Here is a 14244-nt window from a genome sequence, read left to right on the forward strand (position 1 = left end):
GTGCCGCCTATGTGTGCCCATCAGTGCCGCATACCAGCGCCGCCAATCAGTGCCACCTCATCTGTGCCCGTCAGTACCACCTCATCGATGTCCATCAGTGCCGTCATATCAGTGCCCGAAATCTTACTTATTTACAAAAAAATTAACAGAAAAAAATAAAAACGTAATTTTTTTTCAAAATTTTCAGTCTTTTTTTAGTTGTTGCGCAAAAAAAAAAAAAATTGCAGAGGTGATCAAATACCACCAAAAGAAAGCTCTATTTGTGGGGAAAAAAGGACGCCAATTTTGTTTGGGTACAGTGTAGCATGACCGCGCAATTGCCATTCAAAGTGCGACAGTGCTGAAAGCTGAAAATTGGCTTGGGCAGGAAGGTGTATACGTGCCCTGTATGGAAGTGGTTAAAGAATCCAGGTGGAAGGTGCTTGCTATCTGTTTACTTTCGGACCCTACTATCAATGGACTTTTTCTCCTATCATACTGCTACACTCTATCACTGATGTTGCACTAAGTGTAGAAGTGGTGCTCTTTTTTTGGGATCTACGCTAAAACTTTCCACTACCAACGCTGTTTGTGGTTTTACTATCTGGACATTTTAGATGTTTTTTATAGTGTTTTACCATTTTTTTATATATATATATATATATATATATATATATATATATATATATATATATATACATATATATATATATATATATATATATTCCATAATCATACTGCTTAGAAAAAATATACATATATATATATATATATATACATATATATATATATATATATATACACACACACACACACACACACACACACACACACATATATATATATTTCATAATCATACTGTATAGAAAACCTATACTTATATATACACATATATATATATATATATATATATATATATATATATACACACACACACTATATATATATATATATATATATATATATATATATATATATATATATATATATATATATTCCATAATCATACTGTATAGAAAACCTAAGCATCTTCCTTATGACCATAGCCAAGTCGGTCATTTGCTTTGCATCCTACAGAGAATATATTCTAGCAAGGCAGGAGCAGAATTCAATAGCTAATCTTTTTGTAGATAGGAGTCAAATAATGAAGAGAGCTGACTCCCCTCCCTCCTTCAATCATATGCAAAGCCACTTGCGTCGCTTCCAGTGGTGAGCTGCTGAGAGTGCTGTAGTTTGCAGCATTGGTGATTCACACAAGCAGGCTGGTGCATCTTGTAAAGGAGCTTGTCTCTCTGCAATTGATGGTCCACAAGCAGGCTGGCTCCTGATTAATAATAATAAAAAAAAAAAGTGATTCTGGTTTTAAGAAGCAGCCAGAGGAAGATCAGGATGTCTACTTAAATCTGCAGTTTGGAAGACTTTTTTTATTATTTTTTGGAAGAAGTCCTAGCCATGGCCAACCATGTTGTGTCTTTGGCTTTGCATCTCTTCTTGGCCCCCAGGTCTTCTTCATGTCCATTGGATTGCTGAGAAGAGACAGAAATCCATTCAATATGGAAAAGAGATTAACTAGTAAAGTTTGATTGTGCTGTGAATATTAAAAAGGAGTTGTCGGCTGAAGGCTTCTATTGCACGGAGCTAGAAGCCTGGAGAAGAAAGAAGAAGTGATTTCTTTAGCTGATGATCTCTATGTATTGACATCTCTGGATTGGGGGGTCTTGCTGCGGCTTGTCATATTCCTATTTATTCGCTGCTTGATACTATGCAACAAACAGAGCACTTGGATCTGCTCCACGCCGAGGGATTTTACTGTTTTAATGCGGATTTCATCGCAGAAATATTATTAAATCCCTATTTTTGTAAAGCTTGCCTTCAGAAGATTGCAAAGGTGGAGCGACCAGAGAGAGCAGATGACGGACCCATTAATCCTTTCAATGCATGGAAAGACCCTGGAAACGCTGTTATGTAAAGCGGGTGAAGCCTTGGATCTGGCTTTGGTCTCCCCCCAAACTATTGCCCTGCGATTGTCCCTTTGACATTTCCTGGGGGGTGGGGGGGGAGAGGAAGGAAAAGTGACCTGCTAGCCCTCCATGGCGATCTGTTGCAGAGCCCTGGGGATCTGTCTTGGAGATGTCATCTAGCGTTTAGAGACATTTTATAGGCGATCATGGTGATTACTTGAACCGTTTAAAGAGGAAAGTGGTGATTCCTGTTTGTGTTTTTTTTTTTATAAATATATAATCCATCCTATTCCCCCCCTCCCCGCACTGGAAGTCCTCCCGTATCTAAATGGAATTAGTGGAGATCGAAGCCCCTTGTGTAAGGAACAGACATGGTCCATGGGCGCAGTTTCTTTCACAGTGAGTATGTCTATAGCTGCACATTGCTGCTTCTCTTTTCTTCTAAACATAAAGGACTTGATCAGCTTTGAATAGCAAGCAAGCACTATTTTATTTTGTGTTCCTGTTCTTATGGAATATTGATGTTGGCAGCAGGCTTGAGGACAAAGGTGATGCAAGTACTGTATATTTCTGCTTGGCCATACATTGACATTCTGGAGATGTAGCCTAACTCCCTCCTTATGCTTGCCATGTGAAGTCGGTGGGGGGGTTGCTGTGGTGGTGGATGGAGGTATAACAGTGTCATTTTCTCTTCTGCAGTGATTAGTAAAGCCTGTACACAGCAAAGTGCAAGTCTTCTATATGATAAAGCTGTATGCATGCACTGTGCATTGGTGACAGCAAAAGCTCCAGTGTTTGTAAAGAACTGCATTAAAATCGCTAGGACAGTCAGTACGACTCTATTAAAAATTCAGAGGCTCTTAAACGTGTGTGTATTAAGAAGCTTCATTTCCATAACTCATTAAGGACCAAGGACAGCTCAGCCTGTGTGTCAATATATTGGTCTTTTGATGCTGCTGTTTGTTGCTGTTCTAGCTTCTGCAGCCTACAATGTAAGAAAGTCACCTATGTGAATCCGAAGCTTCTTTTACATCCAAGGGCTTTGCCATATTAAAAAAAAAAAAGCTACCTAGTCTACATTGCTTACTCTTATGCCGCGTACACACGATCGGGAAAGTCAGATGGAATTTTTTCATTGGATATTCCGACCGTGTGTGGGCCCCCACCAGTGCCGGCCCAAGACATTGTGCTGCCTGGTACCAAGAATGAAATGCTGCCCCCCCCCCAAAAAAAAAAAAAAAATTACGCCCACCAAAATGTCCATGAGATGAAAGAAAAATCCTGGATCGCCGCACTCCTCAAAAAACGATGTCTTTATTCAAAACATGAAAAAACAAAAAAAATTCAAATGGAAAAAACAAAAAAAATTCATGCAGTCAACCAAGAAGTGGATTAGGAAAAAAGAGCTGACATGTTTCGCATCCTGTGATGCTAACTCGTACCAAAATGCCCAAACATCCATTATTTTATATCATGATAACTAAAGTGGACCTATCATGGCTCTATTGATGTATATAGGAGTATAAAAATGACCTGTTATGGCTATTCATGCAATTAACCCCACAGTGGAGCGGAGAGCAGAACGGGAGGAGCGGTCGGGCGGCAATTAGCCCCACAGTGGAGTGGAGAGCGGAGCTGGCGGAATGGGATGGTGTGCGGGCGGCAATTTGCTGCCCCTCTGAAAGTGCTGCCTGGTACAATGGTACCATCGGGTCCCATGGTAGGGCCGGCCCTGCCCCCATCAGACTTTTTTTCCGTCGGAGTTTAGAAATAGAACATGTTTTATTTTATTTTTTTTCCGATGGAAAAAAATCCTATCGGAACTTTCAGATCGTCTGTGTGGAACTCCGACAGAGGAAAAAAAAACATGCATGCTCAGAATCAAGTCGACGCATGCTCGGAAGCATTGAACCTTTATCTTTCTCGGCTCGTCGTAGTGCTTTACGTCACTACGTTTTGGACAGTCTAAAGCCCTGTACACACGATCGGTCCATCCGATGGGAACGGTCTGATGGACTGTTTTCATCGGTTAAAGCGGGGGTTCACCGAGTCCTACTCCGGCTCTTCTCGGGAAGCGTGACGCGCCATAGCCGGCCGTTAATCATGTTCCCCTCTGCATAGGAATGCCCATTCCCCGCGGGTGTCTGAAATTTAACTAGGGGATTAAACTGTGAGTACGGCGCAAAAAAAATAGCTGACGCTAGTATGCTGAATGGCAAGGTAGAAACTTGTTATTTAGGGTGAACCACCGCTTTAACCGATGAAGCTGACTGATGGTCAGTCGTGCCTACACACCATCGGTTAAAAAAACGATCGTGTCAGGACGCGGTGACGTAAAACACAACGACGTGCTGAAAAAAATTATGTTCAATGCTTCCAAGCATGCGTCGACTTGATTCTGAGCATGCGTGGATTTTTAACCGATGATCGTGCCTACTAACGATCGTTTTTCTTTTCTATCGGTTAGGAATCCATCGGTTAAATTTAAAACAAGTCGGATTTTTTTTAACCAATGGATAAATAACCGATGGCGCCCACATACGATCGGTTTGGACTGATGAAAACGGTCCATCAGACCGTTCTCATCGGTTTAACCGATCATGTGTACACGGCTTTAGAGTGTGTATGCAAGACAGCTTGAACGGAATTCCGACGGAATTTTTTTTTATCCCATCGTGTATAGGGCATTAGAACTAGAATTTCTGAATCATGACCAAGGTGGCACACATCACCTTATCTTGTGGCTGAGTCAGTGAGACATAACGCATTGTCTGACATATATCAGACGTACTCTATATCCTGCGAGCGTGGCTGAGCAGTCGCTAACAGTCCAGTGTGTATGTGTGTGTGTGTGTGTGTGTGTGTGCTGAAAATCTCAACCAATTAAAAGATTTGTTTTAAACAGTTATGTCTATTAAAATAATCCGTAATACTATAGAAAGCACCCATAATTGCATCAAAACACTAACATATCTTCTTTTATTGCAGTTGTAACAAGTCTAATTATTCTGCATGTGTCTTGGGCAACAAAAAAAGTAGGAGGTAAGTTGGGTAAGGACCTTCCTGCTACATGTTTTCCTTTTTCTTACAAAAAAAAGATACAAATGTAAAAAAAAGTGTAAATTTCATTTTTTTCCCCACAAATTGATTTGGTGTGATTTTCTTTTTAGACAAACAGACACCTTCAGAAGGACAGAAAGCTTTACAGTGTGGAACGTGGACAAAATACACAGATGGAGGAATTTTTACTTCTCCAAACTACCCCAACAAGTACCCTCCTGACAGAGAGTGTATCTACATAATTGAAGGTAGTTATACTATTTGCTACATACTTTTACATGGTACTGTATGCTCGAGTAATTTCTAAAATTCAGGTTTCGTTTTCATTTTTCCCCACTATAGTAATATTACAAGTTCTAAATCATTGAAGTAACCATCAGTGGCTTGGGGGCCACATGTGGATCTCTGCTTTCCTTAAAGGGGAACTGCAGTTTGCTCACATAATTTGTAATAAAAACATCTTTGCCATTCTGAAGCTTCTCTCCAACCACCATATTATTTTATATATACTGTGATTCTGTACTTGCCAAATATTCTGCAGAAATCTCTCTCCACTCAGTCAGGCTAGAACCATTTTAACTGTGGGCAGCTGAAGCTTCTGCCTGTTCACTTCCTGGATTTACACAGACACACAGAGGCATACCTCCAGCTCTGCACTCCTGCAGCTCTCAATGGCCCTCTTATGACTCATCCCCCATCCCTTCCTGCAAACTCTCAGGAGAGTAAGAGAGAGAGCTGTGCATGATGTCATAAGCCTAGGCTAATGACCAGACAAGAAACATGAAGTGGGCTGTATAAAGTATTTATTGGCAGAAAAAAAAAATGTTTTACTATCCAAAGTTAAAACAACAAGGGCAGACGATTAAGAGCCGGATCACATAGGGGCGACTCGTCAGGCGACTCAGCCGCCTGACAAGTCGCGCTCCGCTCTGTTCAATAGAACCATTCTGATAGGAGCGACTCAAGTCGCTCCGACTTAGAAAAAGGTTCTTGTACGACTTTGGGGGCGACTTGCATTGACTTCAATACAGAAGTCATTTTGCAAGTCGCCTTTGAAGTCGTCTTAAGATCGCCTTGCCGAGTCGCCCCCCAAGTCGTGCCGCCCCTGTGTGAAACGGGTCTTAATAGATGGAAAGATGAAAAAATTACTGAAGTTCCGCTTTAATGTTGCTTGTATCAGCATTTGAGTATGTGTCTGATTTATTGCTGAAATACTATATAATTCTCATATATGTGAATTAATTGCGAATCAACTGCCCCAATACGTACCCTCCTAACAGCGAGTGTATCTACATAATAGAAGGTAGTTATACTTTAAAGCTATTTGCTACATACTTTTGCATGGTATGCCTGAGTATTTCTAAAATTCAGGTTTTGTTTTCATTTTTTTTCACTGTAGTAATATTACAAGTTCTAAATCATTGAAGTAACCATCAGTGGCTTGGGGGGCCACATGCGGATCTCTGCTTTCCTTAATGTTGCTTGTATCAGCATTTGAGTATGTATCTGATTTATTGCTGCATTGTTACATAATTCCCATAAGTGTAAATTTAGTGTGAATTTATTGCCCGGTACAGTAATATTACATGTTTTAAAACAATGATCCTCTAGCTAATAGCTTGGGAGCCCCATGTAGGTCTCTGTTTTCTTTGACGCTGCTTGTTTCTGCATTGGTGCACATGACTTTTGCTGCATTATATAGTTCCCATAAGAGTGAATTTATAGTCCAGTATAGTAATATAACATATTCTAAAGAAGTATTCCTCTGGCCAGTAGCTGGTAGGCCACATGAAGATCTGTTTTCTTTAATGCAGTTTGTATCAGCATTGGAGCATATGCTTGTGTTTCTGCTGCATAATACAGTAGAGCATAGGGGTCAAACACAAGGCCTGCAGGCCAAATCAGGCCCTCTAGGCATTTCATGTGGCCCTGGCACCTCTCCTGCAGCCGCAGAAGAGCTCCAGCCCTCCTCTGGTCCTCCTCCAGTCCCTTACTTTCTACTTTTAAGCAATGCATCCAGCTTCTTCCCAGCAGCAGCATAAGGAAAGGGGGGTTCACTGTGATGTAAGGGAGAGTGGGGGACTCAACTTCTGATGGTGGGGTGGCTCTTGACATCTAATGGAAGAGGAGGGGATGTGCTGGACATCTAATCTTACAGATACAACCGGCCCTTTTGAGGGCAATCATAATGCTGATGCGGCCCACAATGAAATTGAGTTTGACACCCCTGCAGGAGAGGGACTATTTTAGTCTTTATTGAGTCAATAGGCCAGATTCACAAAGTAACCATGCCAGGATAAGTATTTTCAAAGATGACAGTTATTTTCAGGTTAGAGATAATGGCCTCAATTCACAAAGCTAACACATAAGGATAAAAACATTTATTTTCTAAAAACGTTACAGTTATTTTCTGTTGATTCCAATGAGATATGACAACTACTGTCACAGGGCTGAAAATAAAGATTGTTGTTAATCTAGCTCATTAAAGCAAAATTTCAGTTAGATATACACAAATTAATGCAGCTCTGTATTTTTTATATTTTTTAAAGATATCAACATGTTATACTTATCTGCTCTGTGCAATGCTTTTGCACAGAGCAGCCCCGATCCTCATGTTATGGGGTTCCTGGCAGGCGCTCCTGGCTCCTCTCCCCTTCCGAGTACCTCCCTTAGCAAGTCGCTTGTTAACCACTTGCTTACTGGGCACATATACCCCCCTCCTGCCCAGGTGAAATTTCAGCTTTCGGCACTGCGTTGCTTTAACTAACAATTGCGCGGTCGTGCGACGTGGCTCCCAAACAAAATTGACGTCCTTTTTTCCCCACAAGTAGAGCTTTCTTTTGGTGGTATTTGATCGCCTGTGCGGTTTTTATTTTTTGCTCTATAAACAAAAAAGTGTGACAATTTTGAAAAAAATACAATATTTTTTACTTCTTGCTATAATAAATATCCCAATTAAAAAAACAAAAACAAATTTTTTTTCTCAGTTTAGGCCGATACGTATTCTTCTACATATTTTTGGTAAAAAAAAAAAAATCGCAATAATCGACTGGTTTGCGCAAAAGTTACAGCGCTTACAAAATAGGGGACAGCATTATTTTTTTTTTTTTTTTTTTTACTAGAAATGGCGGCGATCTGCGATTTTTATTGGGACTGCGACGTTATGGTGGACACATCGGACACATTTTTGGCGCCATTCACATTTATACTGCGATCAGTGCTATAAATATGCACTAATTACAGTATAAATGTGACTGGCATTGAAGGGGTTAACACTAGGGGGTGAGGAAGGGGTTAAATATGTTTCCTATAAAGTGTTCTAACTGTAGGTGGAGGGGGGTGACTGGGGGGGTGACCGATCTGTGTCTCTATGTACAAGGGACACAGATCGGTCTCCTCTCCAGAGACAGGACGCTGTCTCTGTGTGAGCCGGCAATGACAGATGATCTCATATGTTTACATATGAGATCATCTCTCATTGGCCGCACAGATCGCATCGCAAACGGCCACTCTGATTGGCCGTTCACGGCGATCTGTAATTGGCTGTGTCCAAGGGACACGGCCAACACAGATTTTCCCCGCTGCGCGCTCTGGAGCGCGCGCGGGGACCGCCCAAAGGGGCGGACGTCAATTGACGTCCTGTTGGCTTTTGGGATCCGCGCTGTAGCCGTCAATAGACGGCAGGCGGATCCCAAGTGGTTAAGGGAGGTACTCGTGCTAGCTTGCTCCCAAGCCCCAATGCCATCGACACAGACAGCAGGGATTCACCCAACCCCCACTTCCTCATCATAGGATTTGATTGACACCAGCAGAAGCCAATGGCTCCTGCTGCTATCAGTCTGCCCTGTGAGGAGGAAGAGAGCGAAAAGAGCTGCTGCTCTCGTACACAGTGCTGGATCGAGGGCCCAGGTAAATATTAGCCTGTGCGTGTTATACACCGATAAATACGGTAGTTTCAAAGCCTAAACATTTTTACATTAATGCATTATTGCATCAAGGTTAAAAATGTTTAGGCATCAGCATCTTTCCTCATCCCCTGTTTACTTACCTGAGCCCTCATTCGATGCAGCGCTGTGCACATCTGAAGCTCTTCTATCCCCTCACTTCTGGGTCTCACTGGCTTTGCTGGGGCACTGGGAGCCATTGGCTGGTCATGTGATCGCAATCTCGGCTCTTAAATTAGGTATTTACAGCATTTATATTTATAAATCATTCACAGAGGGGGACACTGCAAAAGGAGGCAGTGCTGATGGTGTATACAGGTTATGACGCGTACACACGATAATTTTTCAGCTTGTAAAAAACTAAGTTTTTTTAAAAATGTCATTTAAAATGATCGTGTGTGGGCTTCACATCATTTTTCGGCTCCTGAAAAACGAAAAAAAAAAATTCGAACATGCTGCATTTTTTAACGACGTTTTAAACAATGTCGTTTTTCCGGTTGTAAAAAATTATTGTGTGTGTGCTAAAATGACGTGAAAAACCTGTACATGCTCAGAAGCAAGTTATGAGATGGGAGCGCTCGTTCTGGTAAAACTACCATTCGTAGTGGAGTAAGCACATTCGTCACACTGTTAACAGACAGAAAAGCATGAATCGTCTTTTACTAACACAAAATCAGCTAAAGCAGCCCCAAGGGTGGCGTCATCCGCATGGAACTTCCCCTTTATAGTGCCGTTGTACTTGTGTGTACGTCACCGCGCTTTGCTAGAGCATTTTTTTAAAACGATCGTGTGTGGGCAACATCGTTTTAATGATGAAGTTGGAAAAAACTTAGTTTTTTCTAGATGCTGAAAAACGTCGTTTTTTTACCAGCAGAAAAAATGATCGTGTATGCGACATTAGTGTTTTGAGAGCAGCAGGAGGGGGGAGGGGCGGCTTACACACAGACAGAGAGGGGAGGGGGAGGAGGACACAAGAGCAGAGAGGAGAGCAGATAGCAGGCTGCTGATGGCAGAAGCGTGTGAACTAACCACGGTGTCTGGTCTCAGCAGCCATGATACACTGTGGTCAGTTTACAGAAAGTTGGGGAGAAACTGGCATGATCAGTCAGGTTTTTTAGGTGTCACAGTGGGCCAAATGAGAGAGGACAAGCACTGTGTCATATAACGTTCTTTAACAGGTTAAGGACCGGTTCTTGTACATATACGTCGGCAGAATGGCACCGTCAGGCAAATTGGCATATATTTCCGTCAGTTTCAATTTGCAGCCGTGTGCGCGCCTGCCAAGAGCTCCGTGACCTTGCCCGCGGGACCCGCAGACTCAATGTCTGCGGTGTCCCACGATCGGGTCACAGAGCTGAAGAACGGGGAGATGTCAGTGTAAACAGAGCATCTCCCCGTTCTGCCTAGTGACATGTCACTGATCGTCTGCTCCCTCTCATTGGGAGCAGTGATCATTACTAGTAAAAAAAAAAAAAAAATTATAAATATGCCATAAAATTATTCCCCTATTTTGTAGACCCTAGAACTTTTGTGCAAACCAATCAATAAACACTTATTGCGTTTTTTTTACCAAAAATATGTAGAAGAATACGTATCGGCCTAAACTTTCTGGAAGTAACAATTTGTTTATTTATAGATTTTTTGGGGGGATATTTATTATAGCAAAAAGTTAAAAATATAGATTTTTTTTTCCAAATTTTTGCTTTATTTTTGTTTATAGTCCAAAAAAAAAAAAACGCAGAGGTGATCGAATACAACCAAAAGAAAGCTCTATTTGTGCGTCAATTTTGTTTGGGAGCCACATTGCACGACCGCGCATTTGTCAGTTAAAGAGACGCATTGGCGAATCGCAAAAAGTGCTCTGGTCTTTGGCCAGCCAAATGGTCCGGGGCTGAAGTGGTTAAAGGAGCAGGATCCATTTTTTTGGAGTTAACAAACACTTTAACTATTTGCCTGGAGAACAGATTTAAAGTGATAATAATCCTGTGCATAAGCCACTGGAGTGACTAGCCTCGGTTGATACACAGTGATGGCGCAAATCCTCCTACATAATTTGAACCTGTTTATTTGCATTCCTCTCTTCTCCAAAGCCTTCTAAAGTATACAGATCATATAGTGTTTGTCAGCTTCAAGCAGGCCGCGGGGCAGGGATCTGATGTCACACACTACACAACACAGAGCAGAGACCTCAGTGCAATCTAACACATGAATGGAGGGAACGAACACACCATTTTTCTACATAGCTTCGCCTGGAAACATACACATCTGAGGCTGTCAATCACCTGTTGTGTGCTAGAAAACAGGGGATCCACGCCAGGTGCTATGAACTGAGGCAAGTGCACCTTATATAAGGACATGCCTTGTTCATTTTTCATTTCAGAGGTCTATAACCACTTTAAAGCAATCAGTATAAGTAGCAGAACTTTGCTTGAGATCAGCCTCTTGTAGTCCTTCCATAGCAGAGCTCAGGCTTGGTAAGGAAGAAGCAGCACGAGGGGCCAATCAGTTGTGCTGCAGTCCTAGAAGCATGCTAATAGAAGAGCAAGAGAAAGGATCTGTCTGCTGTTTATCTTTCACTGTCTAGTCACAGGGTGGGTATGGGGTGGAGACCTGTATATTTTACTAAATTGCAGCAGAAAAAAATCAGATATCCTTACCTGCCAGACAGAGCTGTGGTGTGGCAGAGCTTTGTAAACCAAATGGTTGGATTGACAGAAATACAAATCCTGCAGGCCCCTTTCACAGTAGGCGGATAGGGACGTATCGCAATCCGTCTGATTTTAGCGTATCGGGTCTGATGTCAGTGGACATGTCTCCGCTGACATCCGACGCTCCATAGAGAAGTATGGAGCGTCCGTTCAGGTCCGCCGACAAATATGACAGGGGGACCTGAGAGGTCTGACCGTGTGAAAGGGGTTTTAGGCAGGTAAAACCTGTATGTGTATATATATGTGTTTCATTATTTGCCTGGAGTTCAGCTTTAAAACAGCACAAGCAGGTGATATAGTTTGAATGCGCATTTACTCATATCTGCCAATACGATTTCAGTCTATTTAGGTAAAATAGTGAAGTTTTGAAGTGTTACTAAACCCAGGAGGCTGCATTCACTATATCTGGTCTCCCACAGTACACATAACATGGAAATGAAATTATTTTAGTAAATATAAACTGCTAAATACCCTTTCTCTTCAGCAGTATATAGCAGTCTTGTGACTTGTATCAGTGCCCAGGCCGAGCACTGGTTAAAGCTAGTAGGAGGCATTATTTTTCTCATCTGACTGTCCAATGAGGCTGCATGACCCCTAACTTTACATCTTGACAGTGATGATCGGCCCTGTGCTGATCACATGCCCCCCCCCCCCCCCCCCCCCAAAAAACTCTCTAGCAATACACTTCAAAATGAGCATGTGCAGAGTGCTTCCAATATCAGGAGATAGATTGGGGACAGTAAAAGAAAGGGAGGATCAGAGAAGACAGGATCAAACAGCCGTTTTACAAAATGCACAGAATTAACCCTATGGGTTCCACAATAAGTATAATAAGCATGTTTTACTGCATATACAGTCTGATTTTACTGTTGTGGCTTTAGTAACATTTTAATTTTGACTGGCTGCTGTGGGTTACTGCATTTTTCAGGTTGCTATTTGTTCTCTTACTCTGGTGTTTAAATATTGTTGTACTTATAATAATAGTCTTGAGCCACAAAGAACTGGGTATCTCTTCTATACATAATATGTTTTTGTACCTATGGTAACTTTTTCTGTAACCTACTACTTTTTACCCACGCAGTGCATAATTTAGAGTGGCACATGGGAAAAATAAGTGCTGAAATGTGTGCTCAGAAAAGTTATTGTTAGATATGTAATTAAACTGTAAATATGGATTTTCACAATGTAATCTCGGCTAATTAAAAAGGGAATTCATGTCAACATTCTAGTTAATTTCCCTTAGTATTGTCAAGTCTTCTGTGCTACGATTAACGATTAATATAATAGTTGGGGGGGAATGTAGAAAGGAGTATGCTTTATTCATCAAATGCGTTTTAGCTCTCATTTTTAAAGAACAAGTGTCACCTCATATATTTTTCTTATTCCCCATTTCCCCATTCCCCAGGAGACTAAGTACATGTATGACTTGGTCACGTTTGAACTAGTCGGTAGGTGCAGAGCTAGTGTGGTCGACAGCATGCCCTTCTTCCATCCACTGCTTCTTCTGTAGGAGATAAATACTTGATGAGTGATGATTAACAGCTGTGGTATAAGGCACCAGGTACTTGACCAAGAGCAGCAGCATCACAATGCAAGCCAAAGAAAGGGGCATGTCAGGCAGGGGTCCGTTGCTGCTTACTCAATTAGAGTGGTGAAATTGTATTGATTGATGGTGTTGGAATGGACGGATTGGGAGGAAGATACAGCAGACAAAATGGATGGAAGCTGGAAAGGACAGAGTGGATAAGTTGGGGAACACGTAGTAGATGGATGCTGGAGCGGACAGAGTAGGGGAGATGGAGCACACAGTGTTTATGGAAGCTGGAGCAGACAGGGGCGGGAAGATGAAGTGGAAAAAGTGGGGGGAATTATACAGACAGCATCAATAATACTGTATGTGAAAAGTTATTTTTCATTGTGCTATGTTATAGAGGCACTATAAACACACAGCACATTTTGAAAGTCACGCTCACTGCAAAAAGGGTGGTAAGAACAGAGCTTTGCTTGAGCTAAACAAAAGGAAGTCCACAAATTGGGCTTCATGCAGGGGAGCAGCATTTATTTTTACAAACAAAGATAAGTCATTAAACATGACTCAATAGAACGCCAGTCACGTTTTTATTACTGAAAAGGCTAAAGTATATCTTAAAGTATGCAGATTTACGTCGACAGAATGGCATGGACAGGCAAATGGGTGTACAGGTAAGTCCCCTTTAATTTGCTGTAGCGAGCTCCGGAGCTGAAGAATAGGAGATGTCAGTGTAAACACAACATCTCCCCGTTCTTCCTAGTGAAATGTCCCTGATCGAATGTTCCCTTTCATTGGGAGCAGCGATCAGTGATGTGTCACTTGTAGCCATGCCTCCTAACAGTTAGAATCACTCCCTAGGACACACTTGTGGATGTAAACTCGATTCATGAAATTTGAGCTGGGCACATATATGTACAGTGTTTTGTTATCTCTTTTCAATGAGCTAAGTCTTATAGCTCTCTTCTAAAACGGTTCCTCTGTTATCAGCCTGAGAACTTCTGACAATTTTTTTTTACTTTTTAGACAAAAGCAGCCTGAATCTTTTGTCAAAGGAGGTTGCT

The 14244-nt window shown here is 41.7% G+C and overlaps 1 protein-coding gene across 2 annotated transcripts in view; it reads left to right on the top strand.

Annotated features, from left to right (window-relative positions):
* The first annotated feature begins 1210 nt into the window (after positions 1 to 1210).
* NETO1 (neuropilin and tolloid like 1) overlaps positions 1211 to 14244 on the top strand; it is a 187450-nt gene continuing 174416 nt past the window's right edge. For both annotated transcript variants that reach the window (XM_040353897.1, XM_040353898.1), the window contains exons 1-3: positions 1211 to 2339; positions 4929 to 4982; positions 5111 to 5248. In XM_040353897.1, coding sequence (XP_040209831.1) covers positions 2312 to 2339; positions 4929 to 4982; positions 5111 to 5248 — 220 coding nt within the window. In that variant the 5' untranslated portion in view covers positions 1211 to 2311. The remainder of the gene's footprint in view (positions 2340 to 4928; positions 4983 to 5110; positions 5249 to 14244) is intronic.

This window comes from Rana temporaria, chromosome 5, assembly GCF_905171775.1.
Source record: "Rana temporaria chromosome 5, aRanTem1.1, whole genome shotgun sequence".
In the NCBI taxonomy this organism is placed as follows: domain Eukaryota; kingdom Metazoa; phylum Chordata; class Amphibia; order Anura; family Ranidae; genus Rana; species Rana temporaria.